At 39.3% G+C, this 23,689-nt stretch overlaps 1 protein-coding gene across 8 annotated transcripts in view; it reads right to left on the bottom strand.

Moving 5' to 3' along the window:
- The window catches only part of PPP2R5E (protein phosphatase 2 regulatory subunit B'epsilon), a 75,632-nt gene that overhangs the window by 23,672 nt on the left and 28,271 nt on the right, over positions 1-23,689 (bottom strand). For all 8 annotated transcript variants that reach the window (XM_061464200.1, XM_061464203.1, XM_061464202.1 and 5 more), the window contains one exon: positions 7,020-7,216. In XM_061464200.1, coding sequence (XP_061320184.1) covers positions 7,020-7,216 — 197 coding nt within the window. The remainder of the gene's footprint in view (positions 1-7,019; positions 7,217-23,689) is intronic.

The raw sequence follows: 23,689 nt of genomic DNA, 5'->3' as shown, positions 1-23,689 counted from the left end.
TTCTGCACCACTGCTTGCCCGAATACAGTCTTTCAAGGCTTAGTATTATGAACCTTCTTTTTGCCCAGCAGCATTACTTCTGATTTGGCTGCACTAAATTAACTACAGTGGACTGCAAACACAGTCAACAATCCAGATCACAGGGTGGGGGGAAAAGAGTCCTTCTCATCTTTTCTTGAAGTCTTCCAAAGATCTAATCAATAACCTGTAGGAATTTAGCTGTAGATCAGGGTTCTCCTAAACTTGTCAGCTTACCATCACCTACTTCCGTAGTGGTAGCAGCTTTCATCCCTACAGATGAGCAAGCAGCAAAATTGAGATCCTTAGAATTCTGTTGGCTGACAAGTGCAACAGGAGCAAGTTTGTAGAACAAAATTTCTGGTGCTCAGCTGCAATGTCTACAACATGAACGTTTGGAGAGGAGTTTTTCTAGTGATCCCTTGCACTGAAGCCCATTAGGAAGTTGGCAAGCATTAGGTACACTCCTTTAGCAGACATTTTGTCCAAAATTAACTGAATTTTCAAACCCTAACATTCCCCTGTCACAAACATGCAAGTGGAGTGAGAACAAATGGGAGATCCACTTCAAGAGCACACTCAGGATCTGAGTTAGTAGCACCAGCACAGACCCATCCCCAGGCAGCATCCCTGGAAACTGCTCTGAAATCCCACTGCGTCACCTAAACCTGCACCATAACAGGATACCCTACTAGTAACAATCCTGTTCCTCACTACCTACATGTAACTACAGTTCCGAGATGATCCAGGGAACACTTATTTATGTAATGTGTCCCCAACTAATTCTATGCAATGCAGTCGTAAAAATTCACAGCAGAAACCCAAGCATCTTGGAAAAATTAAAGCACGGTACCAGCAGAAGGAGCCCCTCACCTCTAGAGCAGGCATCAGATGAAGTGAAAGCCTGCCAATATCTGAACTTGAACTCTAGACAGCATTACAAAACTCACACTGTCTCAGACTCCAAACTGAAGAACAAAACAAACCAAACCCCAAGAAAACAATCCCCCAGAAGATTCATACTGTGCTTGTCTACAGACACAATGATTGAAAGGTGTTTTAGAAGATGACACAGCCAAAATGGGGGTGGAGATGTGCACTCCTTAAAAAAAAAACAAAAACAAACAAAAACCCCAGCTGCAGTCAGCACACATATTTCTTGGAAAAAGAAACAAGAAACTGTTTTTCCAGTTTATTTCTTTGTTTTAGACCTAGTAACTGTACTATTATGCAGATAAGGTCTGACGAATGAAAGGCCTATGTAACCAGCAGGAGGAATAATGGATACGGGTAAATGTAATTACATACTGTCGGGAAAAATTATTAGGGACAACTACCACAAGAGGAGCTGCCTCCAACTGATTTTTTGAGAGGCGCACAGAACATCAGAGCCTCTTCTTTTAATAAGCATTGTGGGTTTTGTACAAACCAGGTGCATAAAGAATGTGAATAACAAAATGCATCTAACAGAGGGATTTGCAAATAATGCATAAAAGAAGCTAAAGTTAGATTCTTCTCCTGCTTCTACAGAATTGATAGCCCTCACATTAAAGATACAAGAACAGAAATTAAAATATGATGTGATGCTTATCTTTTTTTTTTTTTTTCTAATTTCCATAGCATGCTTGATCCATCACGCTGCATCTAGATGACAATTTTTAATCCAAGTCCATTTTGGGGGTCAAAGGACATTGCATCTTCCTTTCAGCATTTCAGATGGTTTCAGAACAATCCATTCAGCTTCTACTGATTAGAGTTTAAAATTAATTCATAACAATTTACAGAATTCCTAATGGTACATAAAATTCATATTAGAAAAGAAACATTATTTGTTAATCCTTGTAAGACTGTATGATCTCATTTACTGCCCTTAAACTTGAAATTACATTCAGCATCATATTTTTAACTCTAATACAAGAACCAACAGGAACATGCACATGGGTTTTGCTAAATCAAAACAGTAAGACTGAGTATAGGTACATTTGCACAAAAAACTTAATCCAAGAACATTTTAACATTGAAAACCCTATACAAGATGACCAGTTAGCAAGCAGGGTGTCATACTTAGTCAGAAGCTATAGCTAAAGCTGTAGAAAATTTAAAAATTCGGAATTCCCATGAAGTCGAACAGCTAGAACACTTCCAAAAAATACGTTCTTAAGCCATGGCTTTTTTACATGTTAACAAGATAGTCTCAGTGTTTAACAGGTCTGTCACAAAAACTCCTGATCAGATCCTGCTCTCACTTCTGTTGAGACAAACCTGCAGTAGAAGGGATTCAACCCTGCTATATTTATGTCAATAGAAAGAAGAAAAATAAATAAATAAAAATGCAAATTTGGTATTTATTTGGGTATTCATTTAACCAAGTTCCTTTCACTGTGTAACTCAACACAGCTTCTAAGGCACAAGACATCTAATATGATGTTTCACTTTGGCTATGGAGATTAGAGTCTTATTTAACTCGATTTGTCATTACAAAAAAAATAAAAACAACAGGAAGTCAAAGGCATTTCTGCACTTAAAAGAGAGGAGAACAAAGTAACAATATTCCATTCTAAAACATGTATCTCAAAAATGTTTCATTAGCCATCGCTTATGGGCTGACAACCATCCATGGCTGCTGCATAAACAGCATGGTAAATGTCAGGGGTCAGGCTTACAATTTTTGAAGCAGCAACAGAAGAGCTGAAATGCTGCTCACCAACAAACAGCTTCATCCAGACTTCTCAGTTTAACAGCTTGTCATTTTTTTCCATCCGATTTTTAAATTGAAAGACATCAGCTTCCTTAATCTATGTCTTAATACCCAGGAAACAAAAAGCTCTACTTCATACACCCTTTAGGATACCACAGATAATAACAAACATTTAATTCATTCAACTACTATTGCTTAATCTACCAGCAATATCAGCATCATTAGTTTAAGCTTCCACATTTTGCTCAGACAGGATCACATTTGAGATTAAGCATCCAATTATGGGCTCATAAAGCCACATTACTGGCATTTCCTTCTTAGCAGAGTGTGGTTTAATTGGCAAGGGCCTTTTTTCCTATGACTAGCCTAATTCTAAAGAATGTCATATGCCCTTCTGAACAACACATCAAACTGCAGGGGAAGCGCTCTGAGCAATACCCTCCTGAATAAATCTGTCCAGCTTACAGCCATTAACACAAATCCCAACTGCTCTTCCCATCAACTGATATTGATGACAGTGACAAGGACACTGCAAGCTTGCTTTGGTGGCCATTAGTAAATTCAATTTCATTCTTTAAAAAAAAAAACAACACAATAACATGCCGAACACTTGTGTATATATCAAGCTAAAGACAATGGTTTAAAGAAGCACAGGTTGACAAATAGCCAAATGACCTCACATTTAGCTATATTCAGCATCATAGTATATGCTCAAGAGAACAAGATGCAAATATGTGATATTACAATTAGGGATTAAGGTTTTAATACCATGAATTTAGGATAATTGGCAGTAAAAATATTGAGGAGCTGTTATGCTGGTTACAACAAATGACTTTTTCAAACCCTTATAACATAACACCACCACATTTTATAAGCAATTAAAAATCTCAGAGTTTCTGAAGAACTTTACAGGCAATCTCTCTCTATTTTAGCATCTATAAAGCCAAACTCCTTTTGGGTCATGAACAGAGAGTACTAATATACAAATATGTTATAAAAGTTTAAAGCAAAAAAGGCTCTCCCACAGATAACTATATTTTTTGACATTCTAGATTATTAAGATAGGAAATCACTTTTTAGCCATTAACACTTCTTTATAAATACTATTAACTTTTAAAATATCAGCTTCAGACCTTTTCTTATGCACCTTTTCTTATGCTCTTACATGACAAAAAACCTCACAAAATAGCTTCTTTCTTTTTTCCCTGTTTACAGTACTTCACCTCCAAAAGGTGAAGCCCAAAGTGCCAAGCAAGAAATATTAATTCCTGGATCCAAAACCACTAAACATAAGGGAGGATACCTTCCAAGGGGACAAAGAACACTTCTGCTCCATTTTGATCAGTTTTAAGATACTGTTTTTTCAATCACAACACTCCTGTGACAATTGTGGCAGGCAGTCCATGGGGACACTCATTTGCTCAGGACATACATACTGCTGGTTTCTTTACTATCATGACAGATCTGAGATTGCCAATGTGACAGCTCCTTTGTGTACACAGTTGGAGACTTAGATGAAAATCCACAAAAACAGATAAAGGCAGCAGCTGCACTCATGAAGTCAACTATGTGCAGTTGAGTCTCTCTTAAGTACACGATTACAAGCACAGTTCCTCTTGAAACAAGAATATGCACTTCCTGAAAAAACAAGTTACACCAAACATCATGCTTCAGAACAAAGTGACTAATGCTGTCCCTTCACCAGGCAATATGCACTGAAAACTTCTTTCATACAATATTGTAAGTCCTACTTTTCCCTCTAGGGCCTGTTTAACTGAAGACAATGTGATGGGGAAGTCTTGCTTTTATAAGCAAAGACCAGGAGTTAAAAAAAAAATCATTTTTTTTACCTGTAAAATACAAAATACCTGCAGCCCACAAAAGCCCTGATGATGTGGTTCACTAGAAACACTTCATTAGCATTCACTGGGATGACAGATAGAAATCATTCATGTGTTTGCCATGGATTCACTCTAACAAATTCAATTCCAGAGCACTGCATCCTGCCCACATGGGATACAACCACCAAAGGGTTTTTCCAAGAGCACATGCAGCAAGAATGCTGCTGGCTGCAACAGGCACAATTAGGGGACTCCAACTTTCCAATAGCTTCATCAGCACACAGGTGTCTGTTGCAGGCTGAAGTTTCTTGCGAAATTTAAATATTAGGACTTTCTCAGGAAATTCTTTAGGGAAATAAGCGTGTCCACTTCCAAAACTATTTAGGTATCTTTTTATCGGTTAAAACTAAAAAACCAAAACAACCCATGTTTTGGCAGTCAAGTGTCACAGAGTAGCCACATAGACTTGAGAGTATTAGCAGTCTTCCCCTGCTTAGGTACCCTGGCACTAAAAAGAAAACATAGCTTGAGCTCAGCATTGGAGCACAAACGCAAGGCAGAAGCAAGAAATATGAAGGGCATGATGCAATGAAAGGATCAGGGGAATACTGGAGATAAGACAGAACAGTATTCCATCAAAAATGAGCTAAACTGAAACTGAACTCTTGAAGCTCCATCAGCAAGTATCTGTAAAATCCACTAGAAAAATTCAAATGGTATCTTTACTTCCAATGACTCCCTCCTTATTGTAGTTACAGACTATTTGAAGAAAATTATTTAGAACTATGCTCTTCAAACTATTTAGGCAATGCATCACTTCCTTAAGATAAAAGCTGTTTTATGAATGAACATAAATGACTGCAAAGACAGTGGGACATACAGCAGAGAGGTGCTGTGTCTCTTCCAAAGTTCAAGTTCAGACTGCTTCATAGGTTATGATTTACGATTCAAACTGGAATATATGAGCAGTTACATATCAAATTTTTCCTTCTTGGGACCCAACAGACAACACTAACTTCCAGCATCTTTATTCTACAAATATTGCTGCAGTAAACAACGATAACTGAAGTCAATGTGAGAATACAATCTCAATAACAGAAATGCTAAAATAAATACCAAATTATCCCAGGAGGTGAGTCTGGAGGCATCTGCTACACACAGAAAAAATACCTGATTTTATTGAAGTTACCTGTGCACCAGTGTCCTGTCTATACAAAGGGTATTATATACTTTGCTTATTATATGGGATACAAGTAAGATTAAGCTAATGTTTGCAAACCCTTTAGATACTACAGTGCAGCACCAGTGGAAGAACTGAGCAAAGCAGCAGTAATTCTGTATTCAGACTGGTATTTGAATGATGCATTAGACCACATGCTGAATAAAACAGCACAACAGACTGAAAGCAGTTCATTCAGAAGATTGGTCCAGTACAGAAGGGAGAAAGGGAGGGTGAAAGTGGAAGAATCTGATCAGATAATTACAGGCTTTCTGACAATGCACACACACAAAGCAGCCATATCAAGATTTTTCTATACACCCTTAACTCTGTTCTATTTTTCTTCATTATTAGCTGCTTGATAGTTCTGTCACTATTTACAGCTATTTTTAAATATTTCAGACAAACAACACAGCATGTGTCCATGTGTGTCAGAAAAGAAGTTAAGGAGTAAAATCTATTCATGTTTTCATGCTTACAGCACACAGCCAGTGGATTCCATGATCACATACTACCATTAGGAAACCAACATCACCAGATTTATATGTAACTAACTGCCTTCACATTTAGATAACAGGTTATAAGGGTTCTGTAACCCTTATGAAAGCAGTGACTGATTTTGCAAACCACAATGAGCATTTTTTCACCATATAGCTAGCATCTGTTACTACTTCCATTTTTACATTAAAAACACTATTTTACAATCTATATATACAAGGTATGGCTTTATTACCACATAACCTTGCTCACTCTAATGGCAGCTATGATGAATCCACATAATACAACCAGGAAATTTCCATATTGACGCTATACAACACTTTTAGCATTTATTCTTTAAAAATCATTACCTGTGTATACTTTAGGTTATCTCCACCTAAAGTATACTCTCAAGACCTTGGATAAATTTCAAAGAAAGACATTACATTATTTATACTGGAGTGGGGGAAAGAGTGGATAGATGGTGTGGAACTCTGATTTTACAGTCCTTCTCCAACAAGAAACAATCCAGGTTTCCTTTCATGCATTTGTGACACTGTAATAACCATCATCTACTTGACTTTAATTAAGAATATATAAAAATTAATATTTTTCTCTTTGGAGAATTATCCCCAAGTGATGTCTACGAGAAAAAACAAACCAAAGGCCTCATTTAATCCACCTACTCCAGCGTTCAATTTCGCCCACAATGCGTAACTGGAATTGCAAGTGGATTTAAAGAGACCAGGAGAAAGAAGGAACTCACCATTCTAACTACTTCAGGGTAAGTCTGCTCTGTCAAACAGCCTCTGCTTATTGTAATGTAGTCCACCAGTTCATTAAGAGTGGAGCGCTTGTATTCTTTCATTTTAAGGTCTGAAAGCGTGTCCATGAAGTCAAAAATGACACAGCACTGTTGAAGTTTCTTTAGGAACAGTTCAGGCTGCTCTGAAGATGGAACGTCTATGAAACAAGAAAGGAAATATTTGTGAGTCTGACATCTTATTATACAAAACAGGATTTCTTTCTGAAGATCAATTTCAAAGGAAAGCAGCATTCATATAATTTTTGTAAAACAGAGCTCAGATTAACAAACAAACCCCTTATAGAAACTGTATTACTACTGTGCGTTTCAGATCTCTAACAACATGCTGTACAAGTAATTTAATCATCACCTGCTATTAAGAAAATAAAGTTCACCAATAAAGTGCAGGCTGAAGCAGCAAATGCGCACACAACAGCATTCGAGATGTAATTCTGTGATATACCACTGTTTTCACTGAAGGCTGACATTCACCATCAATAACACACACTCTGAAGAAGGATGAAAGAACTGTCAAACAGATCAAGCTTGATTAATTTATATTTCTAAACACCCTATATGAATATACATAAATATGCATATGAATACACAGCAAGACTATAATTCTGCAAACAAGTTTTCAGATTCAATCATTACCCCAATGTTGACACTTTCCATAGCAAAATCAACTTTTCTGAACCATAGTGAGGACTATTTGCTGTACTATGAAGACATAACATACATCAATAGGAACATTTTCACAGAAAATGATGATATGTGCTTGACCAGGAAAGTATCAGAACATACTACTTTTGCTCTGTTTTCTTAATTCTTAGCAAATAAAAGACTTAATAAAATAGGAAAAGGAATGTAAACTTCCTCATGGTTTGTTAGTTTACCAAGCGCATCAAAAGAGCACACAGAAAGCCTAGTTTATCCAACATTCATGTACACCAGAGGCTAACAGCAGCAGAAAGTTGCAGAAATTAAATATGAATTTCTACTCTGAAAGTATGCCCTCAAACTAGAGGACACTTCACTTCCTTTGGTCAACTTTCTAAAGGCAAAAATGGCCTGTCAGCACCAGAATCCAGCAAATTACCTTCCAAGACACAACACATAAATTAAAACTTTTGCTGATTTCAACTAGAAAATTTTAATAGTAAAGAATTGATGTTCATTTCCTAAAACTTGTACATACTTAAAAAAAAGCCAGCCTAAGGCAGAACTTCTTATGGCTGACATGAGAGTATGTTGAGTTAAGGAATACTTGTCAAACACTGGAAACTGTTAATAATTGTAAAGTAGTTTTAAGGACAAAGTACCATGAATCTGTTTTAATTAAAACATACAAAACAGTTATTAATTTGAAGTTCAAAAAACCTGTGAAATATTACAAGGTCACAGTACATAATTCCTAAGAAGTACTGATAGAGATGCAAGGACCCCAAGGCACTTCACATCAACTCTCTGCATTGCTTAAACACTGAAAAGAATAAATACGGACTGCAGTATAAATAACTTTCTGACCTGACATGATGAAGTACAACAGTTTATTCAACCTTTTTCTGCTTATAGTACTGCAGTAGTGACAGGATTCAATAGGTTGTGCAAACTGCATCCCAGAAAATACAACCACGATCCGGGTAAAGTTTAATTGGTGGTATCAGGCAGTACACACCAATCTCTTATTCATTAGGCTTGGGTAAGCTCTGCAACAGCTGTGTCCAAGGGAGATTAAGGGAGAGGAGGGAAGCTTTATAGTTATGACATCACACTTCATATCATCAGAATTGTTCACCCCATGTTCCCAAAGGAACGGTGGAACATCTGTGGCACAGAAGATGCAAGTGGTCCTACAGAATCCCAACAGCAGCAGCTATGCAAGAAAAGAATCTTCCTCAAACACCTCTGGAAAAATGAAGGTCCCAAAACCAGGTCACCCTAAAGCTATTCCTCTGGCCAGCTCTCTTACACAGGTTCCTCTTGCCTCACAGCAGGCAGTGGGGAAACCTAAAATAAGCCAGAGTCAGAGAAACTCATTAGCCTTCACCCATTACAAAAACCGACCACTTCTGTGAGCAGCCCCTTCTCAGGTTACAGCCTCACAGGAGATAAAGGGCCTGGGGAAGCAAAGTACTTGTGACTGCTTTCTTGACTACTCGCCTTCAAATAATACAAGAAAGTAGAGCAGACTTCAGAATTCACTGTTATTAGCATGCAGCCAACAGTTAATCAATTAACAATTTCTTTCCAAAGCTGGACTGTAAATACCAGCTGAAAAGAGAAGGACAACAGGGGAAAAAAGAGAGAGAGATAAAACTGCAATTAGTTACTTTTCAAGAGTATTATTTTTAATTGTAGCTTCCACTCTTTCCTATACGATCTATAATCCACCACAGAACTTGACAACATGTAAATGGTATCAATAAAATCTATGATGTTACATGAACATTGTTTTAGTTGCATTGTTCTACATGGCTTTCACACATTCACTTTGACCAACAAGACTATCATGGTCAAAATGAAAAACAGATTGAAATCAAACAGGACTCCATTAAGACACAGTTCAGCACAAGTTACAACCAAACTCATATGACTCAAGACAACACTCATTTTAAGGTAGGGCTGGTGTTAAATAAAAATTTAAAAATGACTAAAGCATTAAAATAACTAATAAAAGTTTGTTTTCATTTTTCCTCAAGTTAAGTGTCTGGACGTGTGGGAACACAATGAAAAATATAATTAAGTTCTTCTCAAGAAAAACCACTCTAGAGCAGTAGATGAAATTCATTGCTGCCTTACTACATTGAGACATGCGAACTACAGTGGTAAACCAAAAAAATAAACTCAATCATAAAACCCCACAAATAACCAACAAAAAGAAAAAACTACTAAAGCCCCCCGAAATAAACCTCGCAAATCAATTGTTCTGGTTAGATCCACTTTTCTTTATTAAGCAAGCTGCCATTTACAGTGAAAAACAAAACTGCAAGAAATGTCATACAATATTTCTCGTTGCTCCTCAGGATTCAGAGTGCCACCACATGCCTTCGTTTTTCTACTTGGAAACAGCAAAAGTATATGAGTGTAAATTTTAAGGGGTCCTAATGTGCACAGCACAAGAAAAGGGCATCGGAAATCAGTAAAAGCAGCATTCCATGTTCCCAATCTTCCCACAGAGACCATGCTATTAGTTGGCTTGGGTTTGGGGTGGTTTTGTGTTTTCTTGCTTATTTGTTTGTTGAGGGGGGGGAGGGGGAAGAGGGTTTGTGTTTTTTTTTTTTGTGTGTGTGTTTCACTGTTGTACAGACCTTACCGAAAGGTCACTAAGAGTGGACTTTCCCAGCCATTCTCTTGCTATTTGGAGCAGGAAGCAAACTGGTGCTTGGAGTACAGACCTATTGAGCTCCATAGCAGAGCTGAGCTCCTTAACGCAATGACTTGAAAAGAAACATGCAGCTCCTTACAGATGTTCACAGTTTGCAGATGAAAAACAGCAAATAATTTCTTCTCAGCAGAAGCATACTCAGAACTTTCAATGAATTCTGCATCCCTTTACTCTTGCACTAAGGTGCAGCCAAACATTTAGGGCCCAAAATTTGACAACCTGCAATATTACATTGTATCTACTTTTAGTTGAAAGAACTGAAAACTCAGCAACTGCTCTGATAAATCTGTGTAAATACCGGTAATACTTTAATAATCTAAAAAGTTAAACTGAAATGACACAATTAACTGGTGTGTGTGATTTATGTCAAATGCACAGGAGAGTATATATTTTTTAAAATAAAGATTTAAAGAAAGATAAACTTCCATCTGGATGACTGTAAGAACCCTCCTCATTTTCAGAAGGTCTTTGCTACAAGTTAATTTTCAGGCTTGTCAGTTTTCTTTTTGGCCACTGAAACCTATACAGAGCTTTTGAAATACACTGCGTATTCAAAGATTCAAAGGAAACTGGTTTAGTGAAAGCAAGTACTAATACATTGGAACAATGATAATCAAGAGAGCATCAGAGCCTTTAACAAAAGAAACTCTTTCACAAAGTTATCAGGAAAATTGTCTGAAAGTAGTGTAATCGGGTTTTTTAGACATGGACAAACAATTGTTACTACAAGGGTTGAAATACTAATTCTAAAATGGCCAAAGCAATTCAGTTTCTCTCTTAATAGCCTCTCCCAAAATAATCCTAATCCAAGCAGCCCATCCCTTCTCATCAACCATCTCTGCAGTCTCTGCCTTCTGTATCTTTTATCAAATACAGAGTAAAAATCTGACACCATACTACTTCTGCAAATCTCCTACATGCATAAAAAATATTCATGTTTAGACTACATTCATATTTAATTGATGTTATGTACAAGTAAATAATTTTGGATCATAAAAAACTAAAACTATGCATTAGACCAGCAAAACTGCATATAGAGGACTAAGCTATGGTTCTCCTCTCAGTGGTTAAAAGCAAGAATGGAGAGAAACTAAACAGCTGGATCAGTTCCCTGATCCATTTCAGCCTGTAGTTCTCCAATGAAAGGTATAATGCTAGGAAGTGAAGATGGTGGAAGGGATTGAGCTGCTTAAAACCAGCATGGCAACTATAAGGAAAAGTCCCAGGACTGCACACGCAAGAGATAATAGGGCTTTGAATTAGAAGAAAACAGGACAAATAATGCAGATCACATATAAAATATTAAGCAAAACTAGGATATGCTCACAAATGCTACCCTGCACCCACATAGGTACTATCAAACATTTATTAATAATTAAAACTAAAATGCCCTCAGAATTAACTATTGCTTCCAGTATGTAAGTTACTGTTATTAATCAGCTTGAAGGTGATATTTGCATAAGGAATTAGCATCACCTTCTTGTCTGACAGTAAAAGCAAGCTCCACATTAAGCATGAAAAATAAGAACACACACACACAAAACCCAAAGTATGTCCAGAATGTGGGACAGCGAGATTAATACTAACTTTTTTACTCACATTAATTTTAAGAACTTCCTTACAGTTTCCCAGCATCTAAGAACTCTATATTCAATTGCCTCTGCCCACTGGGATTCTTTCATGTATTCTTTCCCTATCAACTTAATACAAAATAATTCCCCAACTTTTCTTCAGTTTCCATATCTTCCAGTTATTAAATAAACCTAGGACCATCATCTTTCTAGTTCACTAAAATTTCCTTGTGACAAAAAAGCCCTAAAAAAAAACCCCAACTGCTCCCACTTTGCTGCCACTTGCCGAGTCACCAATTTAAACACAACCAACTACTGAAGCAAGAACCTACCTGAACAAAGCAGGCAGCTGTGCATAAATCTGTCCCCCACAGGTCACTATGAAGATTCTACTTGGTAAGAATCTAACTTTCTAGTTTTTATTCAAATAAAACTTGCAAATTTGAATTTGAAAGCCTGTTTTGTCTGCTTTGAGAAGTTGTCTTCAAGAGGAGGTCTAGCGACACCCAACTCAAAGATTTCAGTAACTCAAGGTCCTGTCATACATATATCTGAGTACATAACAAGTCACATTTCTATAAGCCACTTTTTACAGTAGAATATTGGTCTTAAGATGTCAAGAAGTACAAATGTTTGCCCTCTCTTTCTTACACATACTTCTTGAGAAAAGTAATCACTATCCTGATTACATTCATTTTATTTTACTGACTGGCTGTCGATACTATAAATGCTTTGTGAAGTCAGCAATCACTCATTTATAATAGGTGTTTTTTTCAAAGCTGTTTTCTCAAACCATTCTCTCTACTTAATAATTATACAGGCAGGGCAGTAGTTAAGCACTGTGTTCAAAATACAGTCTAACCACTACCACCTTCATGCACTCGGCAATAAATATAGTGGGACAAACTCAAGCTGATTTTTATGAGTGAACATGCACAAAACGATAAGCACAACATGAACATACTGTTTCCAGCACGTTCAAAATGCACTATTAGAAGTGCAACACAGGACATACTCCACCAGTTTTCCTGACAAACAGTGTCTCTCCAGATAACCAATCACAAAATTGAGAATTAGTTCCCTGACCATAAATTTCTTCTGATCAAACCAAATAAAGTTCTCACCAAGTGGCAGTCTCCTGGGTAGTTTCACAAGGATCCTAGATATTACAAATCCCTCTACTGCTTGCAAATGCTCCCCAATCATTTCACAGAGGTTTTCAACAAACTTCATTTACGAGGATGAGTAGTCTGAAAGCAGAGATCCAGCATTTCATCTGAGTGCCTTGAGCAGCACTAAAAGCAACAGGGGATACTCCTTATTAGACATATACACTGCCAAATTTTATAGCAGAGATATACTTTTAAATATATTAATCAAAATTCTGCCTTTAATCATGTATGTAAAATCTGACAAGCTTCAGCACCTTAAAAGAATGCATGGATGAAGGACTGCTGCCTCCATCACAAGACCAAAAGTTAAAACCAAACTGACAATTAAAAAAATTTCAATAAAGCGCATTTTTAGACCACATACTTTTAAATTTTGTTAAGCTTCAATTGTACTTTTTTCCTACTTCCACAGCAGCCAAAGTGCAGGCAACACTTCAAGGCTCCTCACTTTCACCCGTATGGCTCAATCCAGAGCCACAGCAGCAAAGCTTTCAGTGCAAAAAGACTCCTTTAGGCTAGGCTTTATCATTCTGTGACCAACACTTGTTCATCCCACTACTGACTACACCAGTGGTGTGTGTGCTGTGAATATCTTTCAACCTAGAAGTGAACAAAGATCACAAGCTTGATTGTCAAAGCTACTGATGAGCCATAGCAAAGTACTATTACATCCATACTTGTTGCAAAAAGACGGTATTATTGCAAATTAGCACCAGTGACGTGTCACTCGCAAGTGAGTAGAGCGCTTCCAGGGTGAGCGCTAGGTTTTAAAGGTTTGGGTCCTCTTACTCATCACTAACTCAACACGATGAATCCATTATGAAGCAGAGCTATATCAAACACTTTGGATAATAAGCAATCAAGTAAATATACTTGAATTCATGAGCAGCCACTGGAAGACAAGATTATCAGGGTATCTGGGTACACCAACTGTTGCTCTGGGTCCCACAAAAATACAAGAGTTTTGGTAGTATACAGTGTCTGTCACACTAGTACTAATAACAACCACTTAGTAGTAATCGTGTCTTCTCATAGTCAAGCAGCAATGCCTTCTTCCACAGGTAAGCAATGCCTTCTTCCACAGGTAAGCTGACAACACTTCTCAACCCATCCTCACAACTTCTTCAATGAATGGGAGGAGTTTAGGTTAATGGAGTAACCCAAGACAAAATTTACCTATTCTACCTACAAGTACGTTCAAGCCAAAATCATGCAGGTCAAAGAAAATAACAGAGAAGGTATGGAAAAGGACTGAGATTAAGCCAATTTTGGAGAAAAACTGATGGGGCAAAAGCAAGTAGATGAGTGGACCAAAAGAGGTGGAAGAACAGCAAAGCACCTATGAGTATTATGACAAGGGGACAGAATGGGAAGCCAAAGAAGGCAGAGCAACAACATAACAAAGTTTTAAAAGATGAAGAGGGAAAAAGAATGAGGTAGAGCATGAGCAGAAAGCCTGTAAAAGACAGAGAGGAAAAAATTGTTCAGAGAACAGGTAACACAAAGAAAGTAGTAGAATATTTTTAAAGGAAAAAAACATGAACTCAAAGTGTTTAAGCAAACAAGAATGAATGAGTTAGGGGCTAGATTTGATTAAACATCTACATACCTGGAGGTTCTGACACTCTTGCGACATCTGTAATATATCCCATTACATTATTTATGGTAAGTGTGCCTAGACATCAAATGAACACTTATTTCGTAGCCCCAAGCTGATCGCAGGTCTTGTAGGTTGCCTTCTCTCTGCTCCCTCTCTCCCAAATTTTTATTATTATTTCAAAAACAATTATTAGCAATTTCTGCTTTTAAGGGAAGCAGAAAGGCAGGCAAAAATACACAGAAATGTCATTTCAATTTCCAAAAATGAATACGTGGCATAAAATCCCAAGATAAGACAAAAATACTCTGCCGAAACACCAAGAGCTATTGTGGCCAATTTTCCTGGACTGACTCAAGGATTTTTATACTGGCTCAGAAAGTTTATGGTAGATAAGTAGGTTATTACTGAATTGCACTTTTTAAGAACAAGCTAACCTTTACTCAGAAGAGCTGAAGTCACTAGGTTTGCTGAACAGTCACTAGAGAGAGCTGCTGCCCATGTGTCCTGACACTTGAGAATACTGACCTGCTATACAACTTCCGCCTAAACTTATGCCGAATCTTCTACCATTAGATATGAAAGACATAATTGTTACTTTTCGAAACCTTCTCCAAGGGGGAGGGGAAAAAAGAAAATGAGATTAACTTCAAATATTCTTAAAACAAACAAAACAAATCAAATAAACTTAAAACCACACCAAAAAAAACACAAAACCAAAACCACCCAAATGATAAAACTCCTGTTTGTCTTCTTCTTTCCACATTTGTATAAACATAAACATATCTATACTTATAGGATTTGTGGTTGTTTTGGTTTTTGTTTGTTGGTTAGCGTTTTCTTGGGATTTTTTTGGCACTGACCTGTTAATTTCATATGCTGGGTTTTTTTACCATGCCTAGTTATGCTGGGAGACAACACTTAAACGCAGCTCACCAGCTCCCAGAGCTGTTATAACATCCTTAGTCTAAGAATCAAAATATCCACAAACTTAAAAGATCTGAGTTCTAACAAAATGCTCCATTACAAACAAAAAATTGATTCTACATGAAAAATCTTTGTAGTTAGGTTTTCTGAGACTCCACAATTAGTATTACTCCTTATACCTTTGCTCAGTTCTAGCTGGTAATGCCTTCAGTGCCGAATCCTCAACTGGTTCCTTTCAGCTGTTGAAGGAGGAGCTGTACATCAGAACTGAATTCGGGTTTTCCTGTAGACATTGTAATAGCAAAAGCTATATAGGTAGTGCAAATGTAAATCTAAACCAAGCTGAACTTACCCAGTTGCTCAGCTCCTCTACCCTAAAGGAGAAGACCAGAGACAGGAACCCAATGTAAACAGAGCCATCTCAGTTTTCAAAGTGATTTCTCAAATTACGGCATAGAGCAGAGCTACACAATAGCAGCTCAGGGCTCTGCTGGGTCACCCTACCACTATCTTCCTTCCCTTTAAGATCACCAACAGTGCTTCAGGCTGGTTTTCAGTGTATTTTTAACTGCCTTGCTAGTCTCTAGGACCCTGCCATCCTCCATCTGTTCCTAAATTCTTAGTAGAGCACTGGAATTCCAAATGTCAACAGACACAAGCTAGCCTCGGCCCATTACTTCAACTTTGTTATGCTGTGCTTATATCACTTTTATCTTAGTCTGTTTCTGTTAATTTTAGGGAGAATGATGGATTACACTGCAGCTTCAACTTTCCCTGGCTACATCATGTGGGTTTTGGGGGTTTGGGGGTTTTGGATTTCTTTTTTTAATGTAAATTAATGGCAAATATCACAAAATTACAAGACTAGCAATTTATAACAAACACCTCATTATTTCCCTCTACTGTGGCCTTGTGAGAGCCCAGCTGGAGTACTGCATTCCACTCTGGGGCCCTCAACAAAAGAGGATGTGGATGTGCTGCAGCAAGTCCAGAAAAGGCCACAAAGATAATCAGAGAGCTGGTGCACCACTCCTATGGAGGCAGGCTGAGAGAGCTGGGGTTGATCAGCCTGGAGAAGAGAAGGCTCCGGGGAGACCTTACAGCAGCTTCCAGTACCTAAAGGGGGGCTACAAGAAAGCTGGAAAGGGGCTTCTGATGAGAGCATGTAGTGATAGGACAAGGGGAAATGGCTTTAAACTGACAGAGGGGAGATTTAGATTAGATCTTAGGCAGCACTTCTTCCCTGTGAGGGTGATGAGGCACTGGCACAGGCTGCCCAGAGAAACTGTGCCTGCCCCATCCCTGACAGTATTCAAGGCCAGGTTGGACAGGGCTTTGAACAGCCTGGTCTAGTGGAAGGTGTCCCTGCCCATGGAACTAGATGATCTTTAAGGTTCCTTCAAACCCAAACCTGTCTATGATTCCAGGTTCCTTGGATGGCAAGAAATCTAAAACCCAGAATAAGGTTTACAAATTCCAGGCTACTAAGAAACACGTTTGCAATAAAACCCTCATAATGGCCTGCTGAACAGGCAGACAGAAGAATCCGAAGAGGACTGTCTTCCTTTTCATAAGATTCTTATCAGATTCCTTTTTTTTTTTCCTGCATGACATGGGAAGCTTTTGCACTATAACAATCATTACATGTAAAAACACAAAGGTCTCACAGAAGTCTTATAGCTACTTTCCATTCTACCTGGGGTCACAAGGCAGTTCAGGATTTGCACTGGAATTTGTTGGTGCATTAAGCACATAACAAAATAATGATTAATTATGTATGCGTACATAGAATCATAGAATAGTTAGGGTTGGAAAGGACCTTAAGATCATCTAGTTTCAACCCCCCTGCCATGGGCAGGGACACCGTACGCTAAATCATATCACTCAAGGCCTCGTCCAACCAGGTCTTGAACACTACCAGGGATGGAGCATTCACAACCTCCCCGGGCAACCCATTCCAGTGCCTCACCACCCTGACAGGAAAGAATTTCCTCTGTATATCCAACCTAAACTTCCCCTGTTTAAGTTTGAACCCGTTACCCCTTGTCCTATCACTACAGTCTCTAATGAAGGTTCCCTCCCCAGCATCCCTATAGGCCCCCTTTCAGATACTGGAAGGCTGCTATGAGGTCTCCACGCAGCCTTCTCTTCTCCAAGCTGAACAGCCCCAACTTCCTCAGCCTGTCTTCATACGGGAGGTGCTCCAGTCTCCTGATCATCCTCATGGCCCTTCTCTGGACTTGTTCCAACAGTTCCATGTCCTTTTTATGTTGAGGACACCAGAACTGCACACAATACTCCAGGTGAGGTCTCACAAGAGCAGAGTAGGGGGGCAGGATCACCTCCTTCGACCTGCTGGTCACGCTCCTTTTGATGCAGCCCAGGATACGGTTGGCTTTCTGGGCTGCAAGCACACACTGATGCCAGCTCCTGTTCATTTCCTCATCGATCAACACCCCCAAGTCCTTCTCTGCAGGGCTGCTCTGAATCTCTTCTCTGCCCAACCTGTAGCTGTGCCTGGCATTGCTCCGACCCTTGCACTTGGCATGGTTAAACTTCATCAGGTTGGCATCAGTCCACCTCACAAGCGTGTCAAGGTCCCTCTGGATGGCATTCCTTCCCTTCAGGGTATCAACTGAGCCGCATATCTTGGTGTCATCGGCAGACTTCCTGAGAGTGCACTCAATCCCACTGTCTATGTCAGCGACAAAGATGTTGAACAAGACCGGTCCCAACACCGATCCCTGAGGGACACCATTCGTTACTGGTCTCCAGCCAGACATTCAGCCATTGACCACAACTCTTTGTGTGCGGCCATCCAGCCAGTTCTTTATCCACCAAGTGGTCCATCCATCAAATTGATGTTGCTCCAATTTAGAGACAAGGATGTCATGTGGGACTTTACACAAGTCCAGGTGGATGACATCAACTGCTCTACCCCTGTCCATCAGTTCTGTAGCCCCATCATAGAAGGCCACCAAATTGGTCAGGCAGGATTTCCCCTTAGTGAAGCCATGCTGGCTGTCACCAAGCACCTTCTTGTCTTTCATGTGCCTTAGCATGCCTGCCAGGAGAATCTGCTCCAAGATTTTGCCAGGCACAGAGGTGAGACTAACTGGTCTGTAATTCCCTGGGTCATCCATTTTCCCCTTCTTGAAAATGGGGGTTATATTTCCCTTTTTCCAGTCATTGGGAACTTCACCTGACTGCCATGATTTCTCAAATATGATGGCCAGCGGCTTCGCAACTTCATTCACCAGCTCCTTCGGGACCCGCGGATGGATCTCATCAGGACCCATGGACTTGTGCACATTCAGATTTTTAAGATGGTCTCGAACCAGATCCTCTCCTACAGTGGGCGCAAGGTCTTCATTCTCACAGTCCCTGCATCTGTCTTCCAAGACTTCGGTTGTTTGGTCAGAGCCTTTGCCAGTGAAGACCGAGGCAAAGAAGTCATTCAGAACCTCAGCCTTCTCCAAATCCTGGGTAGCCAGTTCTTCCGAGAGCTTCCTGAGGGGGCCTACATTCTCCCGAGTCTGTTTTTTATTTGCTATCTACCTGTAGAATCCCTTCCCGTTATCTTTAATACCTCTAGCTAAGTTTAATTCTAACTGGGCCTTAGCTTTCCTAACCTGGTCCCTAGCTTCCCAGACAACATCCCTGTACTCTTCCCAGGCCACCTGTCCCTGCTTCCACTTTTCATAAGCCTCATTTTTCATTTGAATTTTCCTCAGTAGCTCCTTATCCATCCAAGCAGGTCTCCTGGCCCTCCTGCTGCACTTCCTTCTAGTTGGGATGCAACACTCCTGAGCTTGTAGCAGGTGATCCTTGAATATTAACCAACAGTCTTGGGCCCCTCTGCCCTCTAGGGCTGTATCCCATGGAACCTTCCGAAGCAGGTTCCTGAAAAGGCCAGAGTCTGCTCTTTTGAAGCCCAGGGCAGTGAGCTTGCTGCACGCTCTTCTCACTCTCCTGAGGATCTCGAATTCGACCATCTCACGATTGCTGCATCCAAGGCTGCCCTGGAGAGTCACATTTCCAACGAGCCCTTCCCTGTTGGTGAGCATGAGGTCAAGCATGGCACCTCTCCTTGTCAGCTCCTCCATTACTTGCAGAAGGAAGTTGTCTTCCACACAATCGAGGAACCTCCTGGATTGCTTGTGCCGGGCCGTACCCTCCTTCCAACAGATGTCAGGGTGGTTGAAGTCCCCTATGAGAACAAGGGCCTGCGAGCGTGAGGCTTTTCCTATCTGTCTATAGAGTGCTTCATCCGCAGGTTCTCCTTGATCAGGCGGTCTGTAACAGATTCCCACAGTAATGTCTCCCATAGCTATATTCCCTTTAACCCTGACCCACAAACTCTCTGTGGACTGTTCACCTGTCCCCAGACAGAGTTCCATACTCTCCAGCCTATCCCTAACATAAAGGGCAACTCCCCCTCCCCGCCTGCCAGGCCTGTCTTTTCTAAAGAGCCTGTAACCTTCCATTCCAACACTCCAGTCATAGGAGCCATCCCACTATGTTTCTGTGATGCCTATTATATCATACCCCCATACACGTGCACACATCTCTAATTCCTCGTTTGTTCCCCAAACAAGGCTTCCTGGGAGACAACACTAAGACCCAGTTCATCATTTCCTAGAGCTGTGTAACAAAACACTTAGACTAAGAATCAAAATCTCCACAAACTTAAGAGATCTCTGAATTTTAACATCGCGCTGTATTACAAACGAATAACTTATTCTACATGAAAAATCTTTGTAGTTGGGTTTTCTGAGACTCCAAAAACTACACCTTGCTCTGAAACTGCCATCTTTCCAAATCACAGAACAGTTAGGGTTGGAAAGGACCTTAAGATCATCTAGTTCCAACCCCCAAATAAAAATATGCAGCATTCATTTTGCTCAAACTACAGAGTTGCTCTATGAAATTAATGCAAAAACAGACTCTTCAAAAAAAAAAAACAAACAAAAAAAACACAAAAAAAACAACCAACCAAACAACCCTGAACCAAGAACAGAGGAAACCCAAAACATAACTCTCATCCAAAAGGGGTCAGAACCAGTGCCAGGATTGCTACTCTGCTTGGTACTGACCCACTAATTTATCACAGAAGTCACAGGAGTACTTGATTCCCCAGTGGAAGAAGTAATTAAGTGAAAGCTATTCTACAAACACAACCCCCTAAGAGCTCAGGCTTATATTTAAAAATATTTACATTTATTAACTTAAATAATATACATACATATAAAATACAGATTTCTCTAACCATATTTATACATTGAGAAGAGTTTAATTGAACCCTGAAAACACAACTTCCATTCCCTTCTCATTTGGTAGTATAAATTTAGTCAAGAACATATTCTACTCTATGCTAATTTACCACAATAGTCTCCAAGCATTTTCCAGTAATGCACTATGCAATCCCACTGCCTGTCATTAGTTTGCTCTCTCATTCTTTCCATTGAAGGAGCAATGTTTGTAATGTATTAAGAATTTTATGATTTTAAGGAACTGCACACGTGTAAGATGCTATGTTTGTGAAAGAAAAAGACAGGATTTAATAAACATACCCAAAGTTATGATGGAAGATGTGGAAACAAGCTGGGAATTCAATCTGAAGTCCCAAAATGGACCCCCCTGAAAGCTCGACTTCTTACACACATTTCCTCTTCACTGCAGAAACTCAGGCACAACAGAAGGACAAAATTATTTGGTTTGGCTTTCATTATTCATTCAGTCTTCTAAATACTAGTTTCAGCCCACTAAGATCCTCTGAGATCAGAATCAACACCTCAAGCTGGATTTAAATGTATGCCAAAGACAAGCTGGGGTTGCAGGGCATGATGCATCTGCAGCGACATGTCCCTCAGGAATACGAGTCACAGCACTCGCTGCTCATCTGCATTTCCTGAGCACAAGAACATAACCCCCACTACATCCTGGCTGAGCCACGAGAAAACACAGGAAAACCTGAAGGTATATCTTGGTCACACTGGAATAACATCTCTTTGACAACTTGAAACTAGAAAGCATTACTCAAAAAATGCTGTATGAGGAACTTTGCACCCACAAGCAAACCACACGGTTTCTTTGTCAAAAAAGGAGGTTACCACATCATTCCCTCCTTCAAGGTATGTTCCTTGCATAAGGCCTTCCAGTGCTTTGGCTTGCTCAGCTGCCCTGTGATATGGTCATTTGTAAGGCTCAGACTATGTTATTCAATGCCTTATGACAATAACTCAAATTAGTCAAGCTCTTTGTTAAGGGAACACCCTTCTCATGGCCAAGCCCAGTAGATCTGTCTAAATGACAGAAAATAAATAATCTATTTTCTTTTGCTTTTGTAGTTACTGTAGATTGTCTCAGATTCCACAGTGCACAGAAATATATCCCCGTTCTAGACCACATCTACAGCAGCCTCTTGATCTGGATCAGTTCACCAACAGAAAGGAAAAAAATGCCTTTATATAACTCTCCCCTATACCTTGTCAAGTTAAATCTGTGTTATGCTGGATATTTTATGTTACTTGTAGTATCTTTACATATGTCTACATAAAAATACCAGCTGTTCCTTTAAAAATCAGGATCCCCTATATCACAGAAGGGTTCAGCTCAGTTTAAAGGAATGTAAATGAGAGACTCACCTACTAGTAATTATCATTCACCTTTAGAGTCCACTGTTATGTTATACCTAAACCGGGTATTATTGCTAAAACTTAGAAACTTGACTGACAGAGTATTTAGGCCACTTTTCTACCTTTTAAACAGCAACTTTACTTTTGCTGCAGGAATCCTAAACAGGGTAGACATTTTATCTCCCCAACACAAGGTTCTAGAGGGCAAAGACCTCCCTTCTGAATATCTGCAATTGTCTAAAGAACCACCCTTATCATAGCCTTGTATTACCATAACGTGCATGGATGATTTTCTTTACTCTGACCTCGTCCAAAATCACTGAATTTTAAAAATGCAGTTTTCTTTTGGGAGAATATATTTACCTGCATGCATACACATCAGTCATAGGGGTTTTGTGCCTCAGAAATGCCACCTGCTACTGGACAGACAGATCTATCACGGGGCCTTGGCAACTGAAGTGAATTTCTCTAGAGATTACTTAGCTCCTCTGAAATATGACTATAGGTCTACAACAGTGTATCACCTTCAAAATACATATTTGACCCATTACAAATAAAGAGTTTTGTATTATGTTCTTAAGATTCATAAAGAAGTTTGAGAAAACTGAAAAATACAGAGACTACAAGGTTATGTCACACTAATATAACCACAGGTATTGCTCTGCTGTGCTTAGCAAAGTCACTTGCAAAACATTTTTAGTTTAGACTGTTACAAATATCAACCAGACATAACATTTTAGGCATTAAATACAATTAAAACTTATCTTCCCTGGTTACCAAATAACACTGCTACCCTATCTCTTCCAAGCTACTCATCAGTAAAGGTGCTTCTCTTTTGAAGATGATAAGCTGATCACCAACAGCTTATTTATCCTCAGCTGTGCTGTGGTCACAGACTTCATTTTCAGTTGGCATCCTTGCCAAACTGAAGTCAATGGGAGTGTTACGTTGGTTCTTTAGAACTGCAATTACACCTTTGCTCTAATTGGCAGAAAGCTCATTGCTTACTAATCAAAAAAAGAACAGCAATCTCAGCATTTTGCATTCCATGAAAAATTAACGGAGAAAAACTCAGTAGGAAAAGTGTGTATTTTGCAGATTTATACATACACAAGTAGAATCTGAAAGCTCCTCTTCATAAGTGAGATGATCCAAATACATTATTGGTGAATTAGCATAACTTTTAAAAGGCATTTTTACAGAGTCTCTGCAGGTACAGATCACTGATCAGGAAAGCATGTACAGGACAGCAAACATGCTTTTTACCTGATCATATGAATACACAAGCTCCTACACTCTCTAGCTTGCTCATACTTTTTAGGAATTGCCAATCTCACG

The sequence above is a fragment of the Pezoporus flaviventris genome, unplaced genomic scaffold, assembly GCF_033815535.1.
Source record: "Pezoporus flaviventris isolate CSIRO_AGI_PZ_B2104156 unplaced genomic scaffold, CSIRO_AGI_Pfla_v1 ptg000036l, whole genome shotgun sequence".
Lineage (NCBI taxonomy): Eukaryota > Metazoa > Chordata > Aves > Psittaciformes > Psittacidae > Pezoporus > Pezoporus flaviventris.
Note: the sequence above shows the minus strand (reverse complement) of the source record. Positions and strands in the feature narration are given on the sequence as shown.